The sequence below is a fragment of the Pongo pygmaeus genome, chromosome 13 (assembly GCF_028885625.2).
Source record: "Pongo pygmaeus isolate AG05252 chromosome 13, NHGRI_mPonPyg2-v2.0_pri, whole genome shotgun sequence".
In the NCBI taxonomy this organism is placed as follows: domain Eukaryota; kingdom Metazoa; phylum Chordata; class Mammalia; order Primates; family Hominidae; genus Pongo; species Pongo pygmaeus.
In genome coordinates, this window is record NC_072386.2 from 40,295,286 (window position 1) to 40,322,352 (window position 27,067).

The 27,067-nt window shown below is 38.2% G+C and overlaps 1 protein-coding gene across 6 annotated transcripts in view; it reads right to left on the bottom strand.

Moving 5' to 3' along the window:
- The window catches only part of CNTLN (centlein), a 353,870-nt gene that overhangs the window by 315,247 nt on the left and 11,556 nt on the right, over positions 1-27,067 (bottom strand). The window contains exon 3 of one of the 6 annotated variants that reach the window (XM_054501410.2): positions 6,887-7,068. The exons of the other annotated variants lie outside the window; for them this stretch is intronic. Within the exon in view, the coding sequence (XP_054357385.1) occupies positions 6,906-7,068 (163 nt within the window). The 3' untranslated portion in view covers positions 6,887-6,905. Of the gene's footprint in view, positions 1-6,886; positions 7,069-27,067 lie in introns of those variants that run through there. 6 annotated transcript variants of the gene reach the window in all.

Consider the following 27,067-nt stretch of genomic DNA (forward strand, 5'->3'; position numbering starts at 1 on the left):
TTCTTTATTCTGTTCTGTTGATCTATGTGTCTGTTTTCTGTCAATACCACACCATCTTGATTACTATAGCTATAAAACACATCTTAAAATCTGCAAAAATGATTTCTCCTGCTTTTTCTTCCTTTTCAAAATTGTTTTAGCTATTTTAGTCCTGTGCTTTTCCATGAAGTTTAGAAGACTCTTGTCTCTATTTTTTAAAAATCTTGTTCAGGTTTTGAGTTGAACCTAGATATCAATTTGGGGGAGAATTGGTCTTCACTGATGCTGAAGCCATTAATTTTCCTTTTCTCCACAAAAATTTGTAGAAATTTTCCAACAGGATATAACCATTATTTTTTCCAAAATGCAAAAACTTTTCCCTCAGGTTTCCCGGAGTGATTCCCTTACAGTATATGATATCAAAGATGAAACATCAGCATAAATAAATATGATATTAATCATGTTGGAGGCCTTGATGTAAAGGCTTGTCAGATCAAATAGTTTATGGAGGAATGTGTATACACTTATAAGTAGACTTAGCAATAAAGTGCACTGAAACCTAGAAGTTTATATTTGACCTACTATGTATTTTACTAAGTTCAGCCTTTTCTAAGTAAAATTTCCCTTTTTTTTAAATTAGGCAATTTTAGAATAATATCCAGGAAATAAAAATGACAATAGAAAAATGTTGGAATTTCTAGCCATCCCATTACTGGGTATATACCCAAAGGACTATAAATCATGCTGCTATAAAGACACATGCACACGTATGTTTATTGCGGCATTATTCACAATAGCAAAGACTTGGAACCAACCCAAATGTCCAACAATGATAGACTGGATTAAGAAAATGTGGCACATATACACCATGGAATACTATGCAGCCATAAAAAATGATGAGTTCATGTCCTTTGTAGGGACATGGATGAAATTGGAAATCATCATTCTCAGTAAACCATCGCAAGAACAAAGAACCAAACACCGCATATTCTCACTCATAGGTGGGAATTGAACAATGGGGACACATGGACACAGGAAGGGGAACATCACACTTCGAGGACTGTTGTGGGGTGGGGGGAGGGGGGAGGGATAGCATTGGGAGATATACCTGATGCTAGATGACGAGTTGGTGGGTGCAGCGCACCAGCATGGCACATGTATACATATGTAACTTACCTGCACATTGCGCACATGTACCATAAAACCTAAAGTATAATAATAATAATAATAATAATAATAATAATAATCATAAAAGAAAAAAGGGAAAAAAAAAGAAAAATGTTAGGCATTAAAACTTTTTACAATTATGAAAAATATATTATTTAAAGGCAGTATACAGCAAGATGACAGAGTAAGAAATACCAGCCTTCATCTTCCTCCCCCAAAAATAACTAGAAAGCTATCCATAAGCAAAATAGCCCAAAGAGGTCTCAAGAGTCTAATTAAGAATCTACACAACAAAAATGGAGGAAAAATTGGTGAATAACTGCACAGAAAGGATGGATGGGGTATTCCATAAAACCTAAAATGTCTGGGGACAACTAGGAACAAAGAAGAAGTGTAGGGAAATCAGTATCAGCCACACAGCAGGTGCTACCATGGTCCCCAACAGCCTACTCTGCAGATTACTCTTGGAGCCATAAACTGCTAACGAGCTTAACAGTCCCAAAAGCAGTCACAGACTCCCTGCATTTTGTCTCCTTAGTGTTCATAGGTACGAACTCCAGCAACCTGCTCCTCAGAGGACAACGGCAGCTTTCACCACTGAGATAAACAGTAGCCATAACCACCCCCCAGAAGAAGCTGCCACCCGCCGCAACCTCACGTATGCAACAGATCCCAGAACTACAGCTGCACTATTCACCTGCACTCCAAACCCCAGCTCAATGCTCAATCCATGAGTATCCATGCCTCAAACATTGAAGCCACCAACACAGCAGGCTAGCCCGTGCCCAGATCTTAAAGCCACTGTTCACTCTGCGCACAACTGCACTATGGACCCTGGCTCCATGGCTACTCTAGCGTGCTTGCACCTAGGACACTGAAGCCACCACCACAGGGACAGTAACAATGTCCTGGACCCTGGAGCTACCTATAACTTTGCACATAACCACACTTTGGACCCTGGCTCCCTAGCTATTCCACGAGCACCCATACTGCATACACCATTACCAAACTGGTGGGGGTGCCTGTGCCCTGGACACTAGAACCACTGCTACCCCAGACCCTGGAGTCACCATCCCTCCCTCCACACATGCCTGAGCTCCAAACATCAGCTCCATGGCCACTCCATAGGCACTGTGCTAAGCTAGACCCAGCACCAAGAGGGATATCCTCAACCACAACTTCCTGCACAAGAGAAAAAGAGATCAGGAAGACCTCAGCAGCCTTGGCCATCAAAGAACCCAAAAGCCCTCACTCCCCCTGCAGACACCTTATAACACACACAGCCTTGGCTGCTGAGGACTCCTACAATCTTAGCAGATACTGACTTCAGCTGACAAAACTGCATGGAGACTATACCACTGTCTCCTCACCAAAGCTGGAACCATGGCACCTCATCAAGCCAGCACTCTTGTAACCATCTGTAGGTGAAAGTCTTTGGCCACTGAAATCAGTGTGTAAAGTCTAGAAGTGACTGCTCCATCAAATGCACAGATATCAATGCAAGGCAACAAACACAAAAAAATAAAAAACAAGATGCCACCAAAAAACAAAATGACAATTTTCCAGTAACCAATCCCAAAGATGTGCAGATATTTGAATTGTCCAAGAATTCAAAATACAGTCAAGTGTAACTTAACAACAAGGATTCATTCTGAGAAATGCATCATTAGGTGATTCTGTCCTTGTGCAAATATCACAGAGTGTACTCACATAAACCTAAATGATATAGACTACTACACACGTAGGCTATATGGTACAGTCTATAACTCTTAAGCTACAAACCTGTACAGCATGTTACTGTACTGAATACTATAGGCAACTGTAACACAATGGTAAGTATTTGTGCATGTAAACATATCTAAACATAGAAAAAGTACAGTAAAAATACAGGATCATAATCTTATGGGACTACCATCAAATATGTACCCCATCATTGACCAAAACATTGTAATGAGGAAAATGAGTCTAATTGTTTCAAGGAAGTCCACTGAGCTACAAGAGAACACAGATGGACGACTAAATGATATTAAAGAAAACAATACATGAACAAAAGAATGAAAACAGAGAGATAAAAATCATTAAAAAGAAACAGAAATTCCAAAGCTGAGGAATATAACAATGAAATGCAAAATGAAATAGTGTCAACATCAGATTTAATCAAGCAGAAGAATCTGTGAACTCAAAAACAGATAATTTGAAATTACCCAGTTAGAGGAACAGAAAGAATGTAAAAAGGAATGTAAAAGTAAAGAAAGCCTACAGTACTTATGGAACACCATCAGGAGAACCCACTCTTGCCACTTTTATTCAATATACTACTGAAGTCCTACCCAAAGCAATTAAGCAAGAAAAAGAAAGAAAGGCCATCCAAATTAGAAAGGAAGAAATAAAACTGCCACTGTCTTTATATAGCACAATCTTATATAAAGAAAATTAAAGACTCCTTCCAAAACAAAAAACTGTTAGAAACTAGTAAACAAATTCAGTTAAGTTTCAGAATACAAAATCAGCATATGAAAATCAGTTGTGTTTCTATAACACTAAAACATACTCTCTGAAAAAGAAATTAATAAAACAATCCCATTAACAACAGAATCAAAAATAAATACTTAGAAATACATCTAACCAAATACATGAAAGATCTATAACTGAAAACTATAAAACATTGATGAAAGAAATTAAAGATACAAATAACTGGAAAAATAGCTCATGGATTCGAAGGATGGTTATTGCTAAAATATACATATTACCCAAAGCAATCTACAGATTCAATGCAATCCCTATCAAAATTCCAATGGCATTTTTCATACAAGTGAAAAAAAGTCATAAAATTCATATGGAACTGCAAAAGATCATGACTAGCTAAAGCAATCTTCAGCAATAAGAACAAAGCTAAAGCATCACACTTCCTGATTTCAAATCAGATTACAAAGCTATAGTAATCAAAACAGCATGGTACTGGCATAAACACAGATAAACAGACCAATTGAACAGAATAGAGAATCTGAAACAAATCCATACACAAATGGTCAACTAGCTTTCAACAAAGGTGCCAAGAACACACAATGTGCAAAGGAAAGTCTCTTCAATAAATGGTACCGAGAAAACTAGATAGCTACATGTGGAAGAATAAAATTGGACCCTTATCTTATGCCATACACAAAAATCAACTCAAAATGGATTAAAGGCTTAATCCTAAGACTTGAAATCACAAAACTAGAAAAAAAAATAGGGAAAAGCTCCTTGACATTGGTCTTGTCAATGATTTTATAATCTCCAGTTTAATATTTGATTTCAATTCATAGAACCAGAGTGAGAACCATATTCAAAAATTCAAAGGAATGTACCAAGGATATCTGGAGCAATCAAAAGAGACCCCAAATATTCACAAGGTTGTCATTATGTTCTATCAGGTTTAGGATTACTCAAGATTCTAAGGCCAAGTGTGGTGGCTCAGACCTGTAACCTCAGCAGTTTCTAAGGCTGAGGCAAGAGGATGCTTGAATCCAGGAGTTCAAGAACAGCCTGGCAAAACAGCAAGACCCCATGTGTACAAAATTTTTTAAAAATTAGACAGACATGTTGGGTGCACACCTGCAGTCCTAGCTACTTGGGAGGCTGAGGCAGGAGAATCAGTTGAGCCCAGAGATTCGAGGCTGCAGTGAGCTATGATCATACCACTATACTCCATCCTGGGTGACAAAGCAAGATGCGGTCACTTGAAAAATAAAAAGACTCTAAATCTATTCAAATAAAAGGTAAAAAATGGATGCCAGACTATGGCAGTAAACAAACTTTCCATAACTCCTGCCCCTGTAATTTGTTGCTGACCTGGTCTTTCGGTAAAACTATCACCTTCACTAGAACCAACACAAAACTTCACAATTCATCACCCTACTCTACCCACTCTTATTCATAATCCTTATTCAATAGAGCCATCTATGGTTTCAAATAAACCAAAACTGGAAAAAAAGGTCTTTATCATAAATGGTATATAAAGTATAACAAAATAAATAGATACCTGTGGTTAATAAATGTTGCTATACAGGACATTTATTCAACAAGTAAACTTCAGAGTTTCAAAATAATAAATAGCCTAAAAATCTGCTATGCTAACTTATATGCAACTTTCAAATTAATCGAAGATCACATACAGAATCAGCATGAATAGTCACGTATTTTTATTTAATTGTTAATATCATCGAAGTTACATGTTATTTTTTCAACTTAAACACAGTTATTAAGACATAACCAAAAAAACCACCACCACCACCAAAAAAGCAGTCCCAAGTACCATCCATAAATGTATTCATTAGGTCATACATTACTTATTTCTTAAATTTGGGGACATAACTTTTTTTTTTTTTTTTTTTTTTTACTTTCTTTGCTAACTAACATCAAGAAAGACAGGAACATAATCTTTTTCCTTCTTACCCATTTCTTCCCAACATTGATAGCCCTTGGATCTAAACACATTTAGATAGATTTTCTTTTGAGTGTTTGAGAGGGCTAGTATCCGTTGCTATTATAATATTTGCTATCTGCTAACCAACACATAGAATCAAAAGAGGATTCCAATAACTCAACATGCCTTATTATCTAACTTTTTACTAGTCACACTCAGGAAATAAACATATTTGAATAGCAAAAACCATTATATACATTTTATAATGTGTCTCCCAGTCTCTCATCATACCAGAAGTGACGGGGTAATTTTCCCAGAGTCTGACATGTGTAATCTTGTCAGACTGCTTTATACTGCCCCAGAGGGAAGAGGACAATGGAGTGCCTACACACTTGCCAGGGAGCCCCTCTCTTTGAGTTTTCCTCAGGGTACACTACCCCAGCACTTCTGGGGGCTGTGCCGTCTGACCAGTGTTTATATGGCAGGTGTAAATCCTGATTTTTAGTCTAGTTTTTTAACATAATACTTATTATGTATGGTTCACAGCTAAGCGACATGGTGTACTATGATGACACTTCCTTTCATGTATAACTTTTTGTTTCTCTGAACAGTTAAAAATTGCATCACTCTGTTATTAACAACCTCACTGTTTAGCTGACTGCATTAATCTCACTGTGAAGATACATATGCTATACCTCATTGTAGAATTTTTCACTTACTGACAACTGTTAACATCAGAGCAGAAAATGTCTTGCTTGCTTTCTAGTGCCCCTACAAATACCTTTGGTATATTCTTCCTTTTAGGTTCTATCAGGCCTTAACAGCCTATGCACCTTCCCTTCCTTCTGACATTAAACACATGCTTGCTAAGAGAAGCATAAATTTATGCTGACCTTTTGGTCCTTGAATTGTGTGTGGATCTCAAAAGAAAAGCAGTATAGACAGCTTTTCTAATTCCTCATGTGAAAGATAAGAGGCAAAACTGAGAGATGAGAAAGAACAGGATATTGAAAAGAATTTTTTTGAAGTGAACTCATCTAGAGTAGGAACTCTCAAGAAACTTACACACACCCCTTACAATCAATATGGCATCACATTTGGAATCCTACAAGGAAGTGATGATTTAGTAGTCATGTTAATTAATGTAATGGAGAGAAATGTTAAGAAAAGCTCTTTTTCCTTTTTTAAAAAACAAAAATTATGTCACTTTTATTTGTGCAGTTTTCTGTTTACTTATCACTAATCCTTTCTAAAATTCTCAAAAAGTATGAAATATCTTTCTCAAAAACATTACAATCTATCAGTGCTAATTTTTTCAGAGTCATCCTTCTTAAAGAACTGTTGTAGTCCTGCTTCATTGAGAACTACTGCTACCAAGTCTTCTGTATCTTCTTTCATCTTCACCTTGGAATATCTTTATATTATTCATGTGTTGGATCTCACATTTTCTCAATCCCAACTTTTTATGTTTTTTGGTATATTCTTCGTTTTGGTGGTACACATCTTCCAGTGGCCTCCTAAGAATATGTACATGGGAGATGTGAGACCATGTATTACAGAAAATGTCTTTATTATTACTTTAAACTTGATTAATATTTGGCTGGTTATAGAATTTTAGGTTGAAAATAATTTATCTCCCAGAATTATGAAAGCATTGCTCCATGTCTTCTAGCTTCTAGCAATTGAGGCAATCACTGTTATTCTAATTATTAACTCTATGTATGTGGCTGTATTTTTTCCCAAGAGGTTTTATGATCGTCTCACTATCTCCAACATTCTAAAATTGCATAATAATGTACCTTGCAATAGTTCTTTGTGCCGGACAATCGATGGATGCTTTCAATCCTAAACTCCTGAGCCTGAATTTGAAAATTTTCTTGAATTACTTCCTTTAAAATGTCCATTTTTCTCTGTTCTCTGCTACTGAAATTCCTATTAATCACTGTTACAGCACCTATATTGATTCTTATTCTTTTCCTTTTGCTCCTATTTACTACTCCTTTGTCTCTGTTATAATTTTTGGAATATTTATTCAACCTCATCTTCTAGCCCCTCTAGTTAATTTTTTATTTTGACAATCATTTATTGTTATATTTATTTAATTTCCAAGTACTCTTTCTCTTTTTTTGTCACCTGTTCATGTTTCACGTACACCAAATTTTCCCTTACATGTCTTACAATATTAATCATAGGAGTTTTTTCCTTTGTTTTATTCAGCATATCTCTGTCTTCTCTGAACTCCATTTTTCTGTTACTTCTGGTTTCTTATCCTTCATATTAAAAGTTTTACTCAAATGTCTTATGATCATTTGTTTCACATTCATATTTAAGAATGAGGAACTAAAAATGATGTTTGATAGTTTTACTTGGCCTAGGATGGGGGTGGAGGGCTTGCCCAAAGGTCTCTATAGTTAACAGTGTGGGGGAAGTGTCATTTTGTTAGGACCTGTCAGTGTGTCTCTGTTGTTTCTCTAGGGATGCTTAGTTTCTCCAGAGAAGAATTATTTTGTCTTATGCCTGGATAGTTCAGGACTCTGCTTCCAGCAACTCTGAGGCTGAATAATTCAGTTAGTGTCCCATTATTCAGTAGAATAGGCATTCACTTATTCCCCCAGTTTTCATAATAGCTAATCCTGTACCTTGATATGCCTGAGGTCCCTAAGTCCAGAAGATACTTATATCAATTTTTCAAGGAAATAAAATTCCTGCCTCCTGCCTTAATGAGAGGAGGAGGACCAGAGAGTCTACATGCTCCTTATATAGACTTTAATTCAATTTTCCCATTTTGTAGCCTCATCCTTCACTCCAACCATCACAGATCACTGATGTCACCTATTACTAGAAATTTCTACATTCTATATATTTCAACTTTCCCCATTCTGCTAAGTCAGTTACCACTTATCAATTCACCTTACATAATTCTAGAATTTACTAACATCCGTCATCCACTGTCACCTTTTCTCTATTTCTCTTTAGGTGCTTCTACACTTTTAAAACTCTACTAGTCATTTTAGTGGGATTTGGGGAGGAGGTAAAGATAAATACTTATGCTTAACCCATCACATTTAACCTAAATTCCTACTGTCATAGTTTCAAATTTTCACTTTATATGAAAAAAAATGTGGTATTCTCTCAATACATGGGATCAAAGGTTGAAATTAATTATTTTAACAAAAGTCACTTAGGAAAATGTTCCAAGAGGCCAGGCACGATAGGTCACGCCTGTAATCCCAGCACTTTGGGAGGCCAAGGCGGATGGATCATGAGGTCAGGAGTTCAAGACCAGCCTGGCCAACATGGTGAAACCCCATCTCTACTAAAAATACAAAAAAAAATTAGCCGGGCATGATGGCAGGCACCTGTAATACCAACTACTTGGGAGGCTGAGGCAGGAGAATCACTTGAATCTGGGTGGCAGAGGTTGCAGTGAGCCAAGATTGCGCCACTGCACTTGAGCCTGGGCAACAGAGTGAGACTGTGTCTCAAAAAAAAAAAAAAAGAAAGAAAAAAAAGAAAAATGTTCTAAGAATCTGGACTTTTATTCTAGTAGAGCGGTTAAAGTCCTACATAAAAATAAGGAGTTCTTGGCTGGGCACAGTGGCTCACACCAGTAATCCCAGCACTTTGGAAGGCTAAGGCAGGCAGATCACCTGAGGTCAGGAATTCGAGACGAGCGTGGCCAACATAGTGAAACCCTGTCTCTACAAAAAATACAAAAATTAGCTGGCTGTTGTGGAGCACACCTGTAATCCCAGCTACTCAGGAGGCTGGGATTCTCCTGAGTCAGGAGAATCCCTTGAACCAGGGAGGCAGAGGTTGCAGCGAGCCGAGGTGGCGTCACTCCACTCCAGCCTGGGCAACAAAGCTAGACTCCACCTCAAAAAAAAAAAAAAAAAAAAAAACATAAAAATAAGGAGTTTTATAAATTTGATGTTAAATCCGGACTTGGTCTTATACATATTCGATTACAGCTAACAAATGTTTTTTTTTTTTCTTTTGAAAGAATGAAAGATCGTTTCAAAAGATCAACTTTTTTTTTTTTTTTTTTTTTTTTTTGAGACAGAGTCTCACTCTGCTGCCCAGGCTGGAGTGCAGTCAGGCAATCTTGGCTCACTGCAACCTCTGCCTTTCAAGTTCAAGTGATTCTCCTGCCTCAGCCTCCCAAGGAGCTAGGATTACAGGCACGCGACACCATGCCAGTTTAATTTTTGTATTTTTAGTAGAGATGGGTTTTCGCCATGTTGGACAGGCTGGTCTTGAACTCCTGGCCTCAAGTGATCTGCTGGCCTCAGCCTTCCAAAGTGCTGGGATTACAGGGGTGAGCCACTGCTTCTGGCCATTTTTTTTTTTTTCAGACAGAGTCTTGCTCTGTTGCCCAGGCTGGAGTGCAGTAGCATGAATTTGGCTCACTGCAAACTACACCTCCTGGGCTCAAGCTATCCTCCCACCTCAGCCTCCCAGGTAGCTGGAACTACAGATGTGCGCCGCCACACCCAACTAATTTTTGTAATTTTTGTAGAGACAGGGTTTCACTGTGTTGGCCAGGCTGGTCTTGAACTCCTGAGCTCAAGCAATCCACATGCCTCAGCCGCCCAAAGTGCTGGGATTACAGGCATGAGTCACTGTGCCCAGCCAGATCAACGTTTTTTAATATGCAAATACACTTATTTATTCTTATCTTCAAGATACTAGTTTCCACTACCTTGTATTATAATATCATGCATTTGCTTGTTCAGTTATTCATTCATTTATTCAGTGCCTTTGTGCCAGGGACTGTAATAAGCACTGTGGAAAATATGCACAATATGGTCCTCCCACTGTTCAATGGAAAAGGCAACAAACTGACACACAGAAATAATTACAATGAAATATAAATGCTGTTAAAGCAATATTCAAGAGACTACTGAATAAGCAGAATCTATCTATGCATGATTTGCTAATGATATCTAATGAATCACAAAAACACAGTATCAACTTGTACTTTATTATACTGATTTCTAGAATAATTTCTAAAAATGGGGGGAAGAGCATAATTATCATAACAATAAAACAATGCATTAGTACATTCATATATCATCCAATATGGTATGGCTGTGTCCTCACCCAAATCTTGAATTGTAGCTCCCATAATCCCCACTTGTGGTGGGAGGGACCCAGTGGGGGGGTAACTCAATCACAGGGAGGAATCTTACCCCCCCAACCCCATTCTTATGATAGTGAACAAGTCTCACAAGATCTGATGGTTTTATAAAAGCGAGTTCCACTGCACATGCTCTTTTGTCTGCCACCATGTTACGACGTGACTTTGGTCTCGTTCACCTTCTGCCATGATTGTGAGGTCTCCCAAGCCATGTGGAATTGTGAATCAATTACACCTCTTTTTCTTTATAAATTACCCAGTCTCAGGTACATCTTTATTAGCAGTGTGAGAACAGACTAATACCTCATCAAAACCAGAAGTCTGCCTAAAAATACAGTTAACATCCTCCAATCTAATTCCAAATCAGTAATTAATGTGAGAAGTCACTCCATCCATTGAAACCAAAATGAAAAAGAGCTTCACCCTGCCCAGTTAGAAATGTTTCCATTGACTGACTTTATGGCAACTGTTCTACACCCCACAGTCTGTGCACCCTCCCGCCCACCAAACCACTTCCCTCCCTCCATCCTCAGGTGCAATAAAAGTAAAGCAAATGCAACAACTCAGGGAAACACCCAGATGGAAAAATAATTAATTATACCACCTATATGTTTTATGAGGTCCTCAAGAGCATTTGGTGATTCCCTGAAGACCACTATTCCAGTTCTCTTCACACTGTATTCTCTTCTACCAACAAAGCTTAGTGTATCTCTAGTGAAGGTAGTGTGTAACAAAGTATAGGAACTTAAGGCAATGCTACTCAAAATGCAGGACTGTGAATTGGTTGTTACTAGTTGGCCATAAAAGAACACAAGACAAGGCTGGGTGCGGTGGCTCACACCTGTAATCCCAGCACTTTGGGAGGCCGAGGCGAGCAGATCATGAGGTCAGGAGATGGAGACCAACCTGGCTAACACAGTGAAACCCTGTCTCTACTAAAAATACAAAAAATTAGCCGGGCACGGTGGTGGGCGCCTGTAGTCCCAGTTACTCAGGAGGCTGAGGCAGGAGAATGGCATGAACACGGCAGGCAGAGCTTGCAGTGAGCCGAGATCGCGCCACTGCACTCCAGCCTCAGTGACAGAGCGAGACTCTGTCTCAAAAAAAAAGAAAAAAGGAATAAAGAAAGACAAGTATCAAAGCTTTCTCAGTGAAGAGGGCACAACGTTGATATACATTCTGGCACATTCTCCTTACCAGCACAGGTCTTCAGACAGACCACACTGAGATCACTGCCCTAAGACAAATAGATGTCAAATAACTATTGATAGAAAAGAAAAAACAGAAAGTAACACAAAAAAGATTAACCATAGAAGCAAATGTAATGAAAAAAAAAAGGACTGGAGGAAACAGATTAATAGCTCAACTCTGGATGGATCTGCAGCAGCAAAGAAACACAGTAATTCACTTCCTGAGATTATTTGTAACAGTAGATGGATTATAAGCTGCAGTACCTAAAGTTACACAAAATGCAGGACAGCACACTGTTGGATAAGTCTACAAAATTATTCACAATATAATTTTAGCAGGCAAATAATAGTAATTGTTTTTGCTTTACTCCAAACTCAAAGTTCTTTATGGAAAAAATAATGTATTACTAATACTAATTTTTAAAGCCAGGATGAAATTTGTGTCTAAGGCAAAGATACTGGAGTTTGGCACACATTTGTAGTTATTCAAAGAAAAGTTGAACAATTCAAGCTCCTATGGCTCCTAATGTATTAATATTTCTACGAAACTCCATGTTACTGTTTCTTCAATGTTTATTACTCCTGCCTCCTGAGATTGTTTCCTTATGTGTTTAAAGATAAAATACAGTGGTTGTACTCTATGATACCAATAATCTAAAGTGAGAGTTTATATATAATAGCAAGGAAATTAGATTTGTAGAGCTAATAAACAAATGATATATTCAAAATGTCCTTTTTCCAGTAGTAATTTATAATAAACTCATAAAGTGACAGGTAAACTTAAATATCTACATATCATAGAAAATAATATTTTCTACAAATTTATACGAATAAAATCATAGTATAAAAATATTTTCTAGTATGACATTATTCTACTAAGGAAATCAAAATTTGATTTTCAACAACATAAATTTCTAATTACTTAGAATTAGTGAGAGTGAGAACTTTTTTAACTTTTTCCAGAGATCAAATAATTACATTAATATGAATATCATTATAGTATTTATCAAATTCTTATTATAAATTGTCTCTTTCTACAAATGTCTTTCCTATTAGAGAGTATTCTTTAATAGCTAAATGCAGAGCTATCTCTTTCTCTAACTTTTTCAGAGTGTCTGACAATCAAATGACATTCAATTGATACCTGATGAATGGGTAAATGTGGTGGAAATATCTGTTTTAACGATGGCCATGCGTGTCTAAATCTCACAGTCAGGTTTCTTTGCAACATGAGGTATCCTCTAGGCATCCAAGCTTAAAGGTTACATTTTTCCTCCAGATATCCATTAAGAAAGTCCTAGAATTTTCATTGGCTACCTTTAACTTGAATTTTACAAATTATTTTCTTTGGTGGCTTATATCTTTCTTTGTCTCAAAGTAAAGATGTAAAACAGAACTTTTGTTTGGAAAAGAAATCAATAAGATGTTCAGAGCTGAGCTACTGAGAACCAAGAGAGAGGATTTGAAAGTTAAGGACACAGAGGAATTACTAAATTTGAGTGACACTGCAAAAGAGGGAGTGACTGAACTTGGGCATTGATTTTCTGTTCAAAGAGTCCAAAAGGTATCAAAGATTACCCTCAAGATGTGAAATTTAAAGAAAAGGAAGAATATGGCATGCCTGTGATAGTGAGAAAGTTAGGTAGTAAAATAACTAAAAGAAGAAGCCAATAAGTTCTTTACATAATATAGTGAGTTTGAAGGGCACCATAGGACATGAATTAGACATGGCACAACAATGGATATACAAAGATATATAAAAGAAAAATCCCATGGAAAGGATATAAAACGGCCCTTAGAGCTCACTTACAAATAATAAGAGAAATGCAAGTGAAAACTACTTCAGGATATAATTTTTTACATTTCAGATAAAAAAATTTAAAAGTTTAAAAACAATATGATGGCCAGGAATGTAGAGAAAATAAGCACCTTCTTATATTTTCTGGTGGAAGTGTAAGTTGGTACAACTTCTAAAGTCAGTGATTTCACAATCTCTATCACAATTGCCATTGTATCTTTTGATCCAGTATTTATCTATTGAAGTATAACAAATTACCCCAAGATTTGGCAGTTTAAAACAACAAACATTGAGAGATGATGATTGAAGAGCTCTCCTGACCCACTCTCCAGTGAAACTGGTGAAAATTATTAACAATCACCTAAAGCCTCTAAAAAATGGTCCTAAGATCAAACAGCAAATGAAGAAACATCTATCCAAGAAAATCTATCAATCAGTATGAAAGGCAATGTTTGTGGTATCTAAACCAAAACCACTGCCTCCTTCCATCTTTCCAGCTCAACATGGTGTAGACTCCATTCCAGACAGCTGCAGCCAAGAACACAGGGCTCCCTCTTCCTCCTGTTCCCAGTTGGAGGGTTTTCCTCCCAGGAAGAACAGGATATCAACAATTCTCATCCTGCCCCAGCTAACTGCTGCTGAGGCTAAGTCCAACTCAAGTGCAATTGAGTAGTGGGTACTCCTTTCTTCCGTCCAGCTCCAAATTATGGAACATAGGCTCTAATTTGGGTGTAGCATATTGAGACCCCAGCTTGTGATGCACAGGTGTCATGTGAGGAGAGGCAAGCCAAGAGAACCTTAGGCTGCTGCCTCCCTTCCACTAAGCAATCAGCTCCTAGAGCGGGGTGGGGGTCACTCAAAGAGAAGCATAATATTGTTCACATCCTCAGCTCCAGAGGCCTGACTCAGAGACTTTGCTTGAAAGGAAAAGCAGTATGTAAAACAAGGCCTAACCTCTTTCCAAAGAAACTGACTTTATTTGCAACACAGTGTAGAGAAGTTCAAGCTTAGAAGTTCTAGTCAGGATAGACCATATGCTTGGCCATAAAACAAATGTCAATAAATTTTAATGCAATGGAACAAAATTGGAAATCAGAATCAAAATTGGAAAACTGAGAAGCTCACAAATAAGTGGAAATTAAACAACACGCTTCTAAATAAGCAACAGGTCAAAGAGGATATCACTCTGAGATTAGCGAAAATAAAAACAAAATATAAAAACTTACGAAATGCAGCTAAAGCAGTGCTGAGATGGAAGGATATAGCTCTAAATGCCTATATCAAGGAAGTGGAAAAGTCTCAAGTCAATAAAAATAAAAGCAAACTAAACCTAAAGCAAGCAGAATGAAGAAAATACTAAAAATTAGTGGAGAAATTAATACAATAGAGAAAAGAAAAACAGAAGAGAAAAAACAATACAGCCAAAAGCTGGTTCTTCGAAAAGATCAATAAAATTGACAAACCTTTAGCTAGACTGATCATGATAAAGAGAAGCCTAAAATTACGAGAATCAGAAATAAAAGGGGGGATATTACCAATCTTTAAAAAAAATAAAGATGTAAGGAATACTATGAACAACTATACCCAGCATATTAGATAACCTAGAAGAAATGTGAAAATTCTTGGAAAGACACAAACTACCAAAACTGACTCAAGAAAAAATAGAAAATCTGAATCAACCTATAACAAGAAAATGAACTCATAACTATAAAATTACCCACAAAGAAAAGCCTAGACCTGAATGGATTTACTACTGAATTCTACCAAATATGTAACAAAGAATTAATACCAATTCTTCAAAAATTCTTCATAAAATATAAGGAAACAGTTCCCAGATCATTTTACAAGGCTATTATCCTCATATAAAAAGCAAAGACATTACAAGAAAAGAAAACTATGGACTGGTACCTCTTATAAATAGGTATGTAAAAGTCCTCAGCAACATACCAGCAAGCCAAATTCAGCAACATATAAAAATAATTATATACCATGACCAAGAATTTATCCTACAAATGCAAGGTTGAGTTAACACATGAAAATCAATTTATGTACTACATCACATCAATAGAATACAAAACAAAAATCACATGATCATCTCAATAGACAGAAAAGATACAGGTTGAGTATCCCTTATCTGACATGGTTGGGATCAGAAGTATTTCAAATTTTGGATTTCAGAATATTTTCATACACATAAATGAGCTATCTTGGCAATGGGAACCAAGCCTAAACACAAAACTGATTTCTGTTTAACATATATCTTACGTACATAGCCTTAAGGTAGTTTTAATTAATATTTTTTTAATAATTTTGTGCTTAAAACAATGTTTGTGAACACTGATCCCTCAGAAAGCAAAGGTGTCACTATCTCAGCTACCCATGTGGACAACCTGTGGTTGCTTTGCATCACTATCCTTCCTGAATCTAAATTTATGCACTACTGATAAGCGATCATTTTCTTACACTTATTCACAAATAAGTACTAAGTAAAAAATATGACATACATGTCTGGCATGCTTGGCAAAGACATATTATCATAGCAGAGAGCAAATTCAACTTTCCTCAGCCTTCATGTTCTATTCAGGCCTCAAATGACTGGATGATGGCCACCCAAATTGGAGAGGGCAGTCTGCTTTAGTCAGTTCATCAATTCAAACTCTAATCTCTTCCAGAAGCACTGTCACAAACCCATCCAAAACTAACGTTAATCCAAATATCTGGGCATCTGATGGCCCAGTCAAATTGACAATTAAAATTAACTTTCACATTGAGGAAATGCTCTTTTCTCTTCTTTCTTCCTCTTACCCCACCCCCTTTCTCTACCTTCACCTTGCTTCAACCTTCTCATTCTTCAGACATCTTCTCACTCAGGAAAGTACATGAAATTTTAGTAAAAAGTAATGGTATTAGCAAAGGATAATCCTGAAGCCTCTCTAATGGAAAAAGATAAATCATTACTAATATTTGGTACGTATTGATTGTTATCAGCAAATATATTAGGCTATGGTTTTGAAACATGGTAAGTCATGACACTATGACTGAAGCATGGGGATTCAGGCCAAATGGTATCAGAAAAAGAGTCTTCTCAAAACATGGCTGAAGTTGCCCAATGAACAACACTAACACTCAACCAAGACCCCAATGAGTTTTGCTGCATTCTCCTTCTGTTCTTTATTTTCTATCGAGGAGACAGTAGACAGTGTTATTACTAATATTATTTGTTGTGGCGTCCACTTCAGCCTCCAGTATCTTTCTACATAGTGTGATATCAGTTCTACATAATTACAAATTTAAATACAACTTTGTACCTAGCAACATTAATTGCGACTTTACACAATTACATTGCTTCCCAAAGGATTAAGTCCACAGGTTAGCTAATATAGAGTGCTTTCAATTCTATTTTATTATTTCAATTATAAATCATTCTGAATATAACTTTTAAATGCAATGGGAAACTAAAAAATTTGTGTGACTTGCTTTATTGTAATATTTGCTTTATTGCAGTGGTCTGGAACTGAACCTGTAAAATCTCCACAGTAAGCCTTGTAAATAGTAACATCTAAAAAGATTATTTTTGCCAAAATATCAAAAATGAATCTAAATAAGCTCCTATTTATGGCAACTATAGGGTACAGAGTACTACAATAAGCCAGATTTGGGGAAACTCTACAGAACAAATAACCCAATTTATTCCAAAAATAAATTGCAAGGAAAAAAAAAGAGTAAGAGAAAGATGGAAGAGGAAAAAAATGAACCTATATATTCAGCAGGTAGACTATGCATGTTTGATCCTCCTAGGAACAAACCAACCTTTTTTAAAAAAGGTATTAGACAATCCGAGAAATGTGAAAACGGACTAGATATTTAATTATAATAGAGAATAATTATAGAATTCAAAGCATGATGATGATACGATGGTTCTGTTAAAACACCCCTTATCTTTTAGAGATAGTCCTTATTCATGGATTCTGAATTTGTAAACTGGCCTACTCAATACAATTTATTTGTTAACATGAAACTCAATAATTGTGGCACTACTGAGATTCAAGATGGCCAAATAGGAACAGCACTGGTCTGCAGCTCAGCGAGATCAACACAGAAGGTGGGTGATTTCTGCATTTCCAACTGAAGTACCCGGTTCATCTCACTAGGACTCGCTGAACAGTGAGTGCAGCCCACGGAGGGCTAGCCGAAGCAGGGTGGGGCACCACCTCACCTGGGAAGCGCAAGGGGTGGGGGAATTTTCTCCCCTACCTAAGGGAAGCCATGAAGGACTCAGTCCGAGGAACTCCGGCACAGATACTGTGCTTGTCCCACGGTTTTATATCCCACAAACCAGGAAATTCCCTCCAGTGCCTATCCCACCAGGGCCCTGGGTTTCAAGCACAAAACTGTGCAGCCAATTGGGCGGACACCGAACTAGCTGCAGGAGCTTTTTTTTTTTCCATACCCTAGTGGCGCCCAGAACGCAAGCGAGAGAGAAGCCATGAAGCCAAGTGGTCTGGCTCAGCGGGTCCCACCCCCACGGAGCCCAAGAAACTAAGATCTGCTGGCTTTAAATTCTCGCTGCCAGGGCAGCAGCAATCTGAGATCTACCTGGGACAGTCAAGGTTGGTGGGGGAAGGGCGTCCACCATTGCTGAGGCTTGAGTAGGCAGTTTTACCGCCACAGTGTAAACAAAGCTGCTGGGAAGTTCGAACTGGGCAGAGCCCACTGCAGCTCAGCAAAACTGCTGTGGCCAGACTGCCAGATTGCTCCTCTCTGGACAGGGCATCTCTACAAAAAGGCAGCAGCCCCAGTCAGGGGCTTATAGCAGACTTAAACGTCCCTGTCTGACAGCTCTAAAGAGAGCAGCGGACCTCCCAGCACAGCGTTCGAGCTCTGCTAAGGGTCAGTCTGCCTCCTCAAGTGGGTCCCTGACTCCCATGTATACTGACTAGGAGATACTGTGTCTGGAATTGGTTCCTTCTGGTGGGTTCTTGGTCTCGCTGACTTCAAGAATGAAGCCGCAGACCCTCGCGGTGAGTGTTACAGTTCTTAAAGATGGTGTGTCCAGAGTTTGTTCCTTCAGATGTGTCCAGAGTTTCTTCCTTCCAGTGGGTTAATGGTCTTGGTGACTTCAAGAGTGAAGCCACAGACCTTCGCAGTGAGTGTTACAGCTCTTAAAGGTGGCGCGTCCAGAGTTGTTTATTCCTCCCAGTGATTCGTGGTCTCGCTGACTTCAGGAGTGAAGCCGTAGACCTTCTTAGTGAGTGTTACAGCTCATAAAGGTAGTGCGGACCCAAAGAGTGAGCAGCAACAAGATTTATTGTGAAGAGCGAAAGAACAAAGCTTCCACAGTATGGAAGGGGACACCCAAGCAGGTTGCCCGTGCTGGCTCGGGTGGCCAGCTTTTATTCCCTTATTTGGCCCCGTCCATGTCCTGCTAATTAGTCCATTTTACAGAGCGCCGATTGGTCCATTTTACAGAGTGCTGATTGGTCCGTTTTTACAGAGTGCTGATTGGTGTGTTTACAAACCTTTAGCTAGACACAGAGCACTGATTGGTGTGTTTACAATCCTTTAGCTAGACAGAAAAATTCTCCAAGTCCCCACCCAACCCAGAAGCCCAGCTGGCTTCACCTGTCAATATCTCCCAGTTGGGGCCAACAGACACCTCCTACAGGAGAGTTCTGGCTGGCATCTGGCAGGTGCCCCACTGGGTTGAAGCTTCCCAAGGAAAGAACAGGCAGCAATCTTTGCTGCTCTGTAGCCTCTACTGGTGATACCCAAGCAAACAGGGTCAGGAGTGGACCTCCAGCAAACTCCAACACACCTGCAGAAGAGGGGCCTGACTATCAGAAGGAAAAGAAACAAACAGAAAGGATTAGCACATCCACTCAAAGACTCCATCTAAAGGTTACCAACATCAAAGACCAAAGGAAGATAAATCCACAAAGATGAGGAAAAAACAGTGCAAAAAGGCTGAAAATTCTAAAAACCAGAATACCTCTCCTCTTCCAAAGGATGACAACTCCTCGCCAGCAAGGGAACAAAGCTGGACAGAGAATGAGTTTGACGAACTGACAGAAGTAGGCTTCAGAAGGTGGGTAATAACAAACAACTCTGAGCTAAAGGACCATGTTCTAACCTAATGCAAGGAAGATAAGAACCTTCAAAAAGAGTCAGTCAAATGGCTAACTAGAATAACCAATGTAGAAAAGAACATAAATGACCTGACAGAGCTGAAAAACACAGCACGAGAACTTTGTGGAGACTACACAAGTATCAATAGCTGAATCAATCAAGCGGAAGAAAAGATATCATTGATTGAAGATCCACTTAATGAAATAAACAGAGAAGACAAGATTAGAGAAAAAAGAATAAAAAGGAAAAAGCCTCCAAGAAATACGGGACTATGTGAAAAGACCAAATCTACATTTGATTGGTGTACCTGAAAGTGACGGAGAGAATGGAACCAAGCTGGAAAACACTCTTTAGGATATTATCCAGGAGAACTTCTCCAACCTAGCAAGACAGAACAACATTCAAATTCAGGAAATACAGAGAATGCCACAAAGATACTCCTCGAGAAGAGCAACCCCAAGACACATAATCAGTAGATTCACCAAGGTTGAAATGAAAGAAAAAATATTAAGGGCAGTAAGAGAGAAACACTGGGTTACCCACAAAGGGAAGCCCATCAGACTAACAGCAGATCTCTCTATAGAGAAACCCTACAAGCCAGAAGAGAGTTAAGGCCAATATTCAATGTTCGTAAAGAAAACAATTTTCAAACCAGAATTTCATATCCATCCAAACTATGCTTCATAAGCGAAGGAGAAATAAAGTCCTTTACAGACAAGCAAATGCTGAGGGATTTTGTCACCACCAGACTTGCCTTACAAGAGCTCCTGAAAGAAGCACTACACATGGAAAGGAACAATCGGTATCTGCCACTGCAAAAACATACCAAATTGTAAAGAACATCGACACTATGAAGAAACTGCATTAACTAATGGGCAAAACAACCAGCTACCATCATGACAGGATCAAATTCACATATAAAAATATTAACCTTAAATGTAAACGGGCTAAATGCCCCAATTAAAAGATACAGATTGCCAAATTGGATAAAGAGTCAAGACCCATCAGTGTGCTGTATTCAGGAGAACCATATCACGTGCAAAGACACACATAGGCTCAAAATACAGGGATGGAAGAATATTTACCAAGCAAATGGAAAGCAAAAAAAAGCAAGAGTTGCAATCCTAATCTCTGATAAAACAGATCTTAAACCAACAAAGATCAAAAGAGACAAAGAAGGGTATTACATGATGGTAAAGGGACCAATGCAGCAAGAGTGAACTATCCTAAATATATATGCACCCAATACATGAACACCTAGATTCATAAAACAAGTTCTTAGACACCTACAAAGAGACTTAGACTCCCACATAATAATAGTGGGTGAGTTTGACACCCCACTGTCAATATCAGACAGATCAATGAAACAGAAAATTAACAAGGATATTCAGGACTTGAACTCAGCTCTGGACCAGGGGGACCTAATAGACATCTACAGAACTCTCCACCCCAAATCAACAGAATATACATTCTTCTCAGCACCACATCACATTGATTCTAAAATGGACCACATAATTGGAAGTAAAACACTACTCAGCAAATGCAAAAGAACAGAAATCATAATAAACAGTCTCTCAGACCACAGTGCAACCAAATTAGAACTTAGGATTAAGAAACTCACTCAAAACTGCACAAATACATGGAAACCGAACAACCTGCTCCTGAATGACTACTGGGTAAATAACGAAATGAAGGCAGAAATAAAGATGTTCTTTCAAACCAATGAGAACAAAGAGATAACGTACCCAAATCTCCGGGACACAGCTAAAGCAGTGTTTAGGGGAAATTTATAGTACTAAATGCCCACAAGAGAAAGCACGAAAGATCTAAAATTGACACCCTAACATCACAATTAAAAGGACTAGAGAAGCAACAGCAAACAAATTCAAAAGCTAGCAGAAGACAAGAAATAACTAAGATCAGAGCAGAACTGAAGGAAATAGAGACACAAAAAACCCTTCAAAAACTCAATGAATGCAAGAGCTGGTTTTTTGAAAACATCAACAAAACAGACTGCTAGCCAGACTTATAAAGGAGAAAAGCAAGAAGAATCAAATAGATGCCATAAAAAATGATATAGGGGATATCACCACTGAACCCACAGAAATACAAACTACCATCAGAGAATACTATAAACACCTCTACGCAAATAAACTAGAAAATCTAGAAGAAATGGATAAATTCCTGGACACATACACCCTCCCAATTCTAAGACAGGAAGAAGTCGAATCCTGGAATAGACCAATAACAAGTTCTGAAATTGAGACAGTAATTAAAACCCTATCAACCAAAAAAAGTCAAGGACTAGGCGGATTCACAGCCGAATTCTACCAGAGGTACAAAGAGGAGCTGGTACCATTCCTTCTGAAACTATTCCTAACAACAGAAAAAGAGGGACTCCTCCCTAACTCATTTTATGAGGCCAGCATCATCCTGATACCAAAACCTGGCACAGACACAACAAAAAAAGAAAATTTCAGGCCAATATCCCTGATGAACATCGATGCGAAAATCCTCAATAAAATACTGGAAAACCAAATCCAGCAGCACATCAAAAAGCTTATCCACCATGATCAAGTTGGCTTCATCCCTGGGATGCAAGGCTCGTTCAACAAATGCAAATCAATAAATGTAATCACATAAACAGAACTATCACATAAACAGAACCAATGACAAAAACCACACGATTATCTCAATAGATGCAGAAAAGGCCTGCGATAAAATTCAACACCCATTCATGCTAAAAACTCTCAATAAACTAGGTATCAATGGAACATATTTCCAAATAATAAGAGCTATTTATGAGAAATCCATAGCCAATACCATACTGATAGGGCAAAAACTCAAAGCATTCCCTTTGAAAACCAGCATAAGACAAGGATGCCCTCTCTCACCACTCCTATTCAACATAATATTGGAAGTTCTGGCCAGGGCAATCAGGCAAGAGAAAGCAATAAAGGGTATCCAAATAGGAAGAGAGGAAGTCAATTTGTCTCTGTTTGCAGATGACATGATTGTACATTTAGAAAACCCCATGGTCTCAGCCCAAATCTTCCTTAAGCTGATAAGCAACTGCAGTAAAGTCTCAGGATACAAAATCAATGTGCAAAAATCACAAGCATTCCTATACACCAATAACAGACAAACAGCCAAACCACCAGTGAACTCCCATTCACAACTGCTACTAAGAGAATAAAATACCTAGGAATACAACTTACAAAGGATGTGAAGGACCTACTCAAGGAGAACTACAAACCACTGCTCAAGGAAATAAGAGAGGACACAAACAAATGGAAAAACATTCCATGCTCATGGATAGGAAGAATCAATATCGTGAAAATGGCCATACTGCCCAAAGTAATTTATAGATTCAATGCTGTCCCCATCAAGCTACCACTGACTTTCTTCACAGAATTGGAAAAAAATAGTTTAAAGTTCATATGGAACCAAAAAAGAGCCCGCATAGCCAAGACACTCCTGGGCAAGAAGAACAAAGCTGGAGGCATCATGCTACCTGACTTCAAACTACATTTCAAGGCTACAGTAACCAAAACAGCATGGTACTGGTACCAAAACAGATATATAGACCAATGGAACAGAATGGAGGCCTCAGAAATAACACCACACAGCTACAACCATCTGATCTTTGACAAACCTGAAACACACAAGCAATGGGGAATAGTTTCCCTATTTAATAAATGGTGTTGGGAAAACTGGCTAGCCATATGCAGACAACTGAAACTGGACCCCTTACTTACACCTTTTACAAAAATAAACTCAAGATGGATCAAAGACTTAAACATAAGACCTAGGACCATAAAAATCTTAGAAGAAAACCTGGGCAATACCATTCAGGACATAGGCATGGGCAAAGACTTCATGTCCAAAACACCAAAAGCAATGGCAACAAAAGCCAAAATAGACAAATGGGATCTAATTAAACTAAAGAGCTTCTGCACAGCAAAAGAAACTATCATCAGAGTGAACAAGCAACCTACAGAATGGGAGAAAATGTTTGCAATCTATCCATCTGACAAAGGGCTAATATCCAGAATCTACAAAGAACTTAAACAAATTTACAAGAAAAAAAACAATTCCATCAAAAAATCGGCAAAGGATATAAACAGACACTTCTCACAAGAAAACATTTATGCAGCCAACAGACATATGAAAAAATGCTCATCATCACTGGTCATTAGAGAAATGCAAATCAAAACCACAACGAGATACCATCTCACGCCAGTTAGAATTGTGATCATTAAAAAGTCAGGAAACAGGCCGGGCGCAGTGGCTCATGCCTGTAATCCCAGCACTTTGGGAGGCCAAGGTGGGCAGATCACAAGGTCAGAAGATCGAGACCATCCTGGCTAACATGGTGAAACCCCATCTCTACTAAAAATACAAAAAATTAGCCTGGCATGGTGGTGGGCGCCTGTAGTCCCAGCTACTCGGGGGGCTGAGGTAGGAGAATGGCATGAACCCGGGAGGCAGAGCTTGCAGTGAGCCAAGATCGCGCCACTGCACTCCAGCCTGGGCGACAGAGCGAGACTCGGTCTCCAAAAAAAAAAAAGGAAGAAAGAAAATAAAAAAAGTCAGGAAACAATAGATGCTGGAGAGAATGTGGAGAAATAGAAACACTTTTACACTGTTGGTGGGGGTGTAAATTAGTTCAACCATTGTGGAAGATAGTGTGGCGATTCCTCAAGGATCTAGAACTAGAAATACCATTTGGCCCAGCAATCCCATTACTGGGCATATACCCAAAGGATTATAAATCATTCTACGATAAAGACTCATGCACACATATGTTCACTGTGGCAGTATTCACAATAGCAAAGACTTGGAACCAACCCAAATGTCCATCAATGATAGACTGGATAAAGAAAATGTGGCACATATACACCATGGAATACTACACAGCCATAAAAAGGGATGAGTTTATGTCCTTTGAAGGGACGTGGATGAAGCTGGAAACCATCATTCTCAGCAAACTATCACAAGATCAGAAAACCAAACACCGCATGTTCTCACTCATAAGTGGGAGTTGAACAATGAGAACACATGGACACAGGGAGGGGAACATCACACACTGGGTCCTGTCGGAGGTGGGGGCTATGGGAGGGATAACATTAGGATAAATACCTAACGTAGGTGACACGTTGATGGGTGCAGCAAGCCACCAGGGCACATGTATACCTACATAACAAACTGCACATTCTGCCCATGTAACCCAGAACTTAAAGTATGATAATAAAAATAAAAAGAAAAAAAATAATTGTGGCACTATTGTAGTCATTTGCAGGTACACACAAAGTGGCAAAAAATTTGAGTCACACAACCCACGTTTCCAACTGATGTCAAATAAGGTGACATTCTGCTTCAGCTCTTATACTATAAACACAAGTTTCCTTTTCACGGTTTATTTAGTACCACACTTGTCACATTTTGGTGCTTGTTTTTGATGACTTCAGTCCTTCAAATGATCATCAAGCACAGTGCTTAAGTGCTGGCTAGTGTTCCTAAGTATAAGAAGGTTGTGACATGCCATAGGGAGAAAACAATGTGTTAGATAAGTTTTGTTCAGGCATGAGTTAACAGTGCTGTTGGCCAAGAGTTCAACGTCAATGAATCAAAAATAAATGAAGTATCTTTAAACAGAAACACACATAAAATGAGGCTATGTATTGATCAGTTGACAAAATTGTTGTGACCAGAGGCTCACAGGAACCTAACCCCTTACTTCCTCTAGGAGTAATAGTTCAGTGTTAGCTAATTAAGTATTTGTAGTGACTTTACAGAACATTACTGTTAATAACTAGAATTGTCTGTAAACACTAAAGTAATTGTAGGTAAAATAGCATGATTATCTAGGATGTGCTTCAAAATCCATTAGTGGTAGAAGGAGAGAGAGAATAGAGGTTTATAGATGAAACAAGATTGTCCGTGTGTTGATAACTGTTCAAGGTGAGTGATGGGTACACATGAGTGTTCAATAATGTATTCTCTCTGTCTTTGCATCTAATTAAAATTTCTCCATAATAAAAAGTAAAGCATATACACACAACACATCTACACAGACAGTCCAAATGGGTACTACTGGCATATGAAGTAGAGTAGTATAATTCTTTAATTGGGCAGGATTATTCTTTTCATTTCAAGATGTTTAGCAATCTCAGCCTCTATTCACTAGGTCAGTAGCACAACCGGTTGAAACCAATAATACAGGGCAAACTTTATTCAAAAAGCCATTCATCATGGCATTATTATACTATTTTTAAAAATAGCCCTAATGTAGAACAAAATTACAGTGGTTAAATACAAATATGCTATATCTAAATAATAGAATATACTACAACCCTAAAAATGATATTATACTTCTTTCTGAGAGGATGAGCTAACAACACAACACGGACAATCCCAAGTCACACCACATTAAATAAATCCTTATCAGCATGGGAAACAAGAGAAGCAGCCATAAATGAACTATAAATCTGACAAATATCTTAAAAACAGAAGCATAGACTCATAGAGACAAATAAACCGAGGGAGAAAAATTATAATCCAAAACCTAAATAGAGGTTTATAATCCAAAACCTAAATAGAGGATGCTGCTTTTCATAGAAGAGGCCCCAGAAAGGCTATAAGTACCCAATTAGTAAGTACAGAGAGCAGAAGCCCACAGGAATCAAAACAATTAATGAAGAAAGCATTCACCAAAAAAAGCTGAGCCTCCCACTTATCCATGTTCAGAACAGCTACCTGCAGCATTTGCCTACATCAAATGGCCAAAAACTGCATTCAAAACCATTTGTCCGGCAAAGATCCCTACTCAGAGTGTTGGGCAAGCAACAGAATTAGAAAAGGGCCTGACTTAAAAGGACCTAACTCTCATTCACTACAATGAAGTCTATCTACTACACACCTTTCAGGAAAGCCTGTGGATAGGCCCTTCCCCAAGCCTTACAAAAAGGCCATAGGCAATCCTTACATTCAAATGAGAAACCTTCTGGTAAACAGATATACAAAAAACACAAAGCAAACCCATATGAGCAACATACCTATACAAAGCAAGGCAGTGAAGGTTCATTATACACTTGAAGAAAATCAACAGCATCAAAGAGAAAGACAAGTAAATTTTTTTTAATTTAAAAAAGAGAAAGACTAGGAAGAACAAACAGAAGTTACCCAACAGAAAACAAAGATAATGCAAGAAACAGAAAAGAACTCAAAAATTATAATCAGAAAGATTAAAATATTGTTCT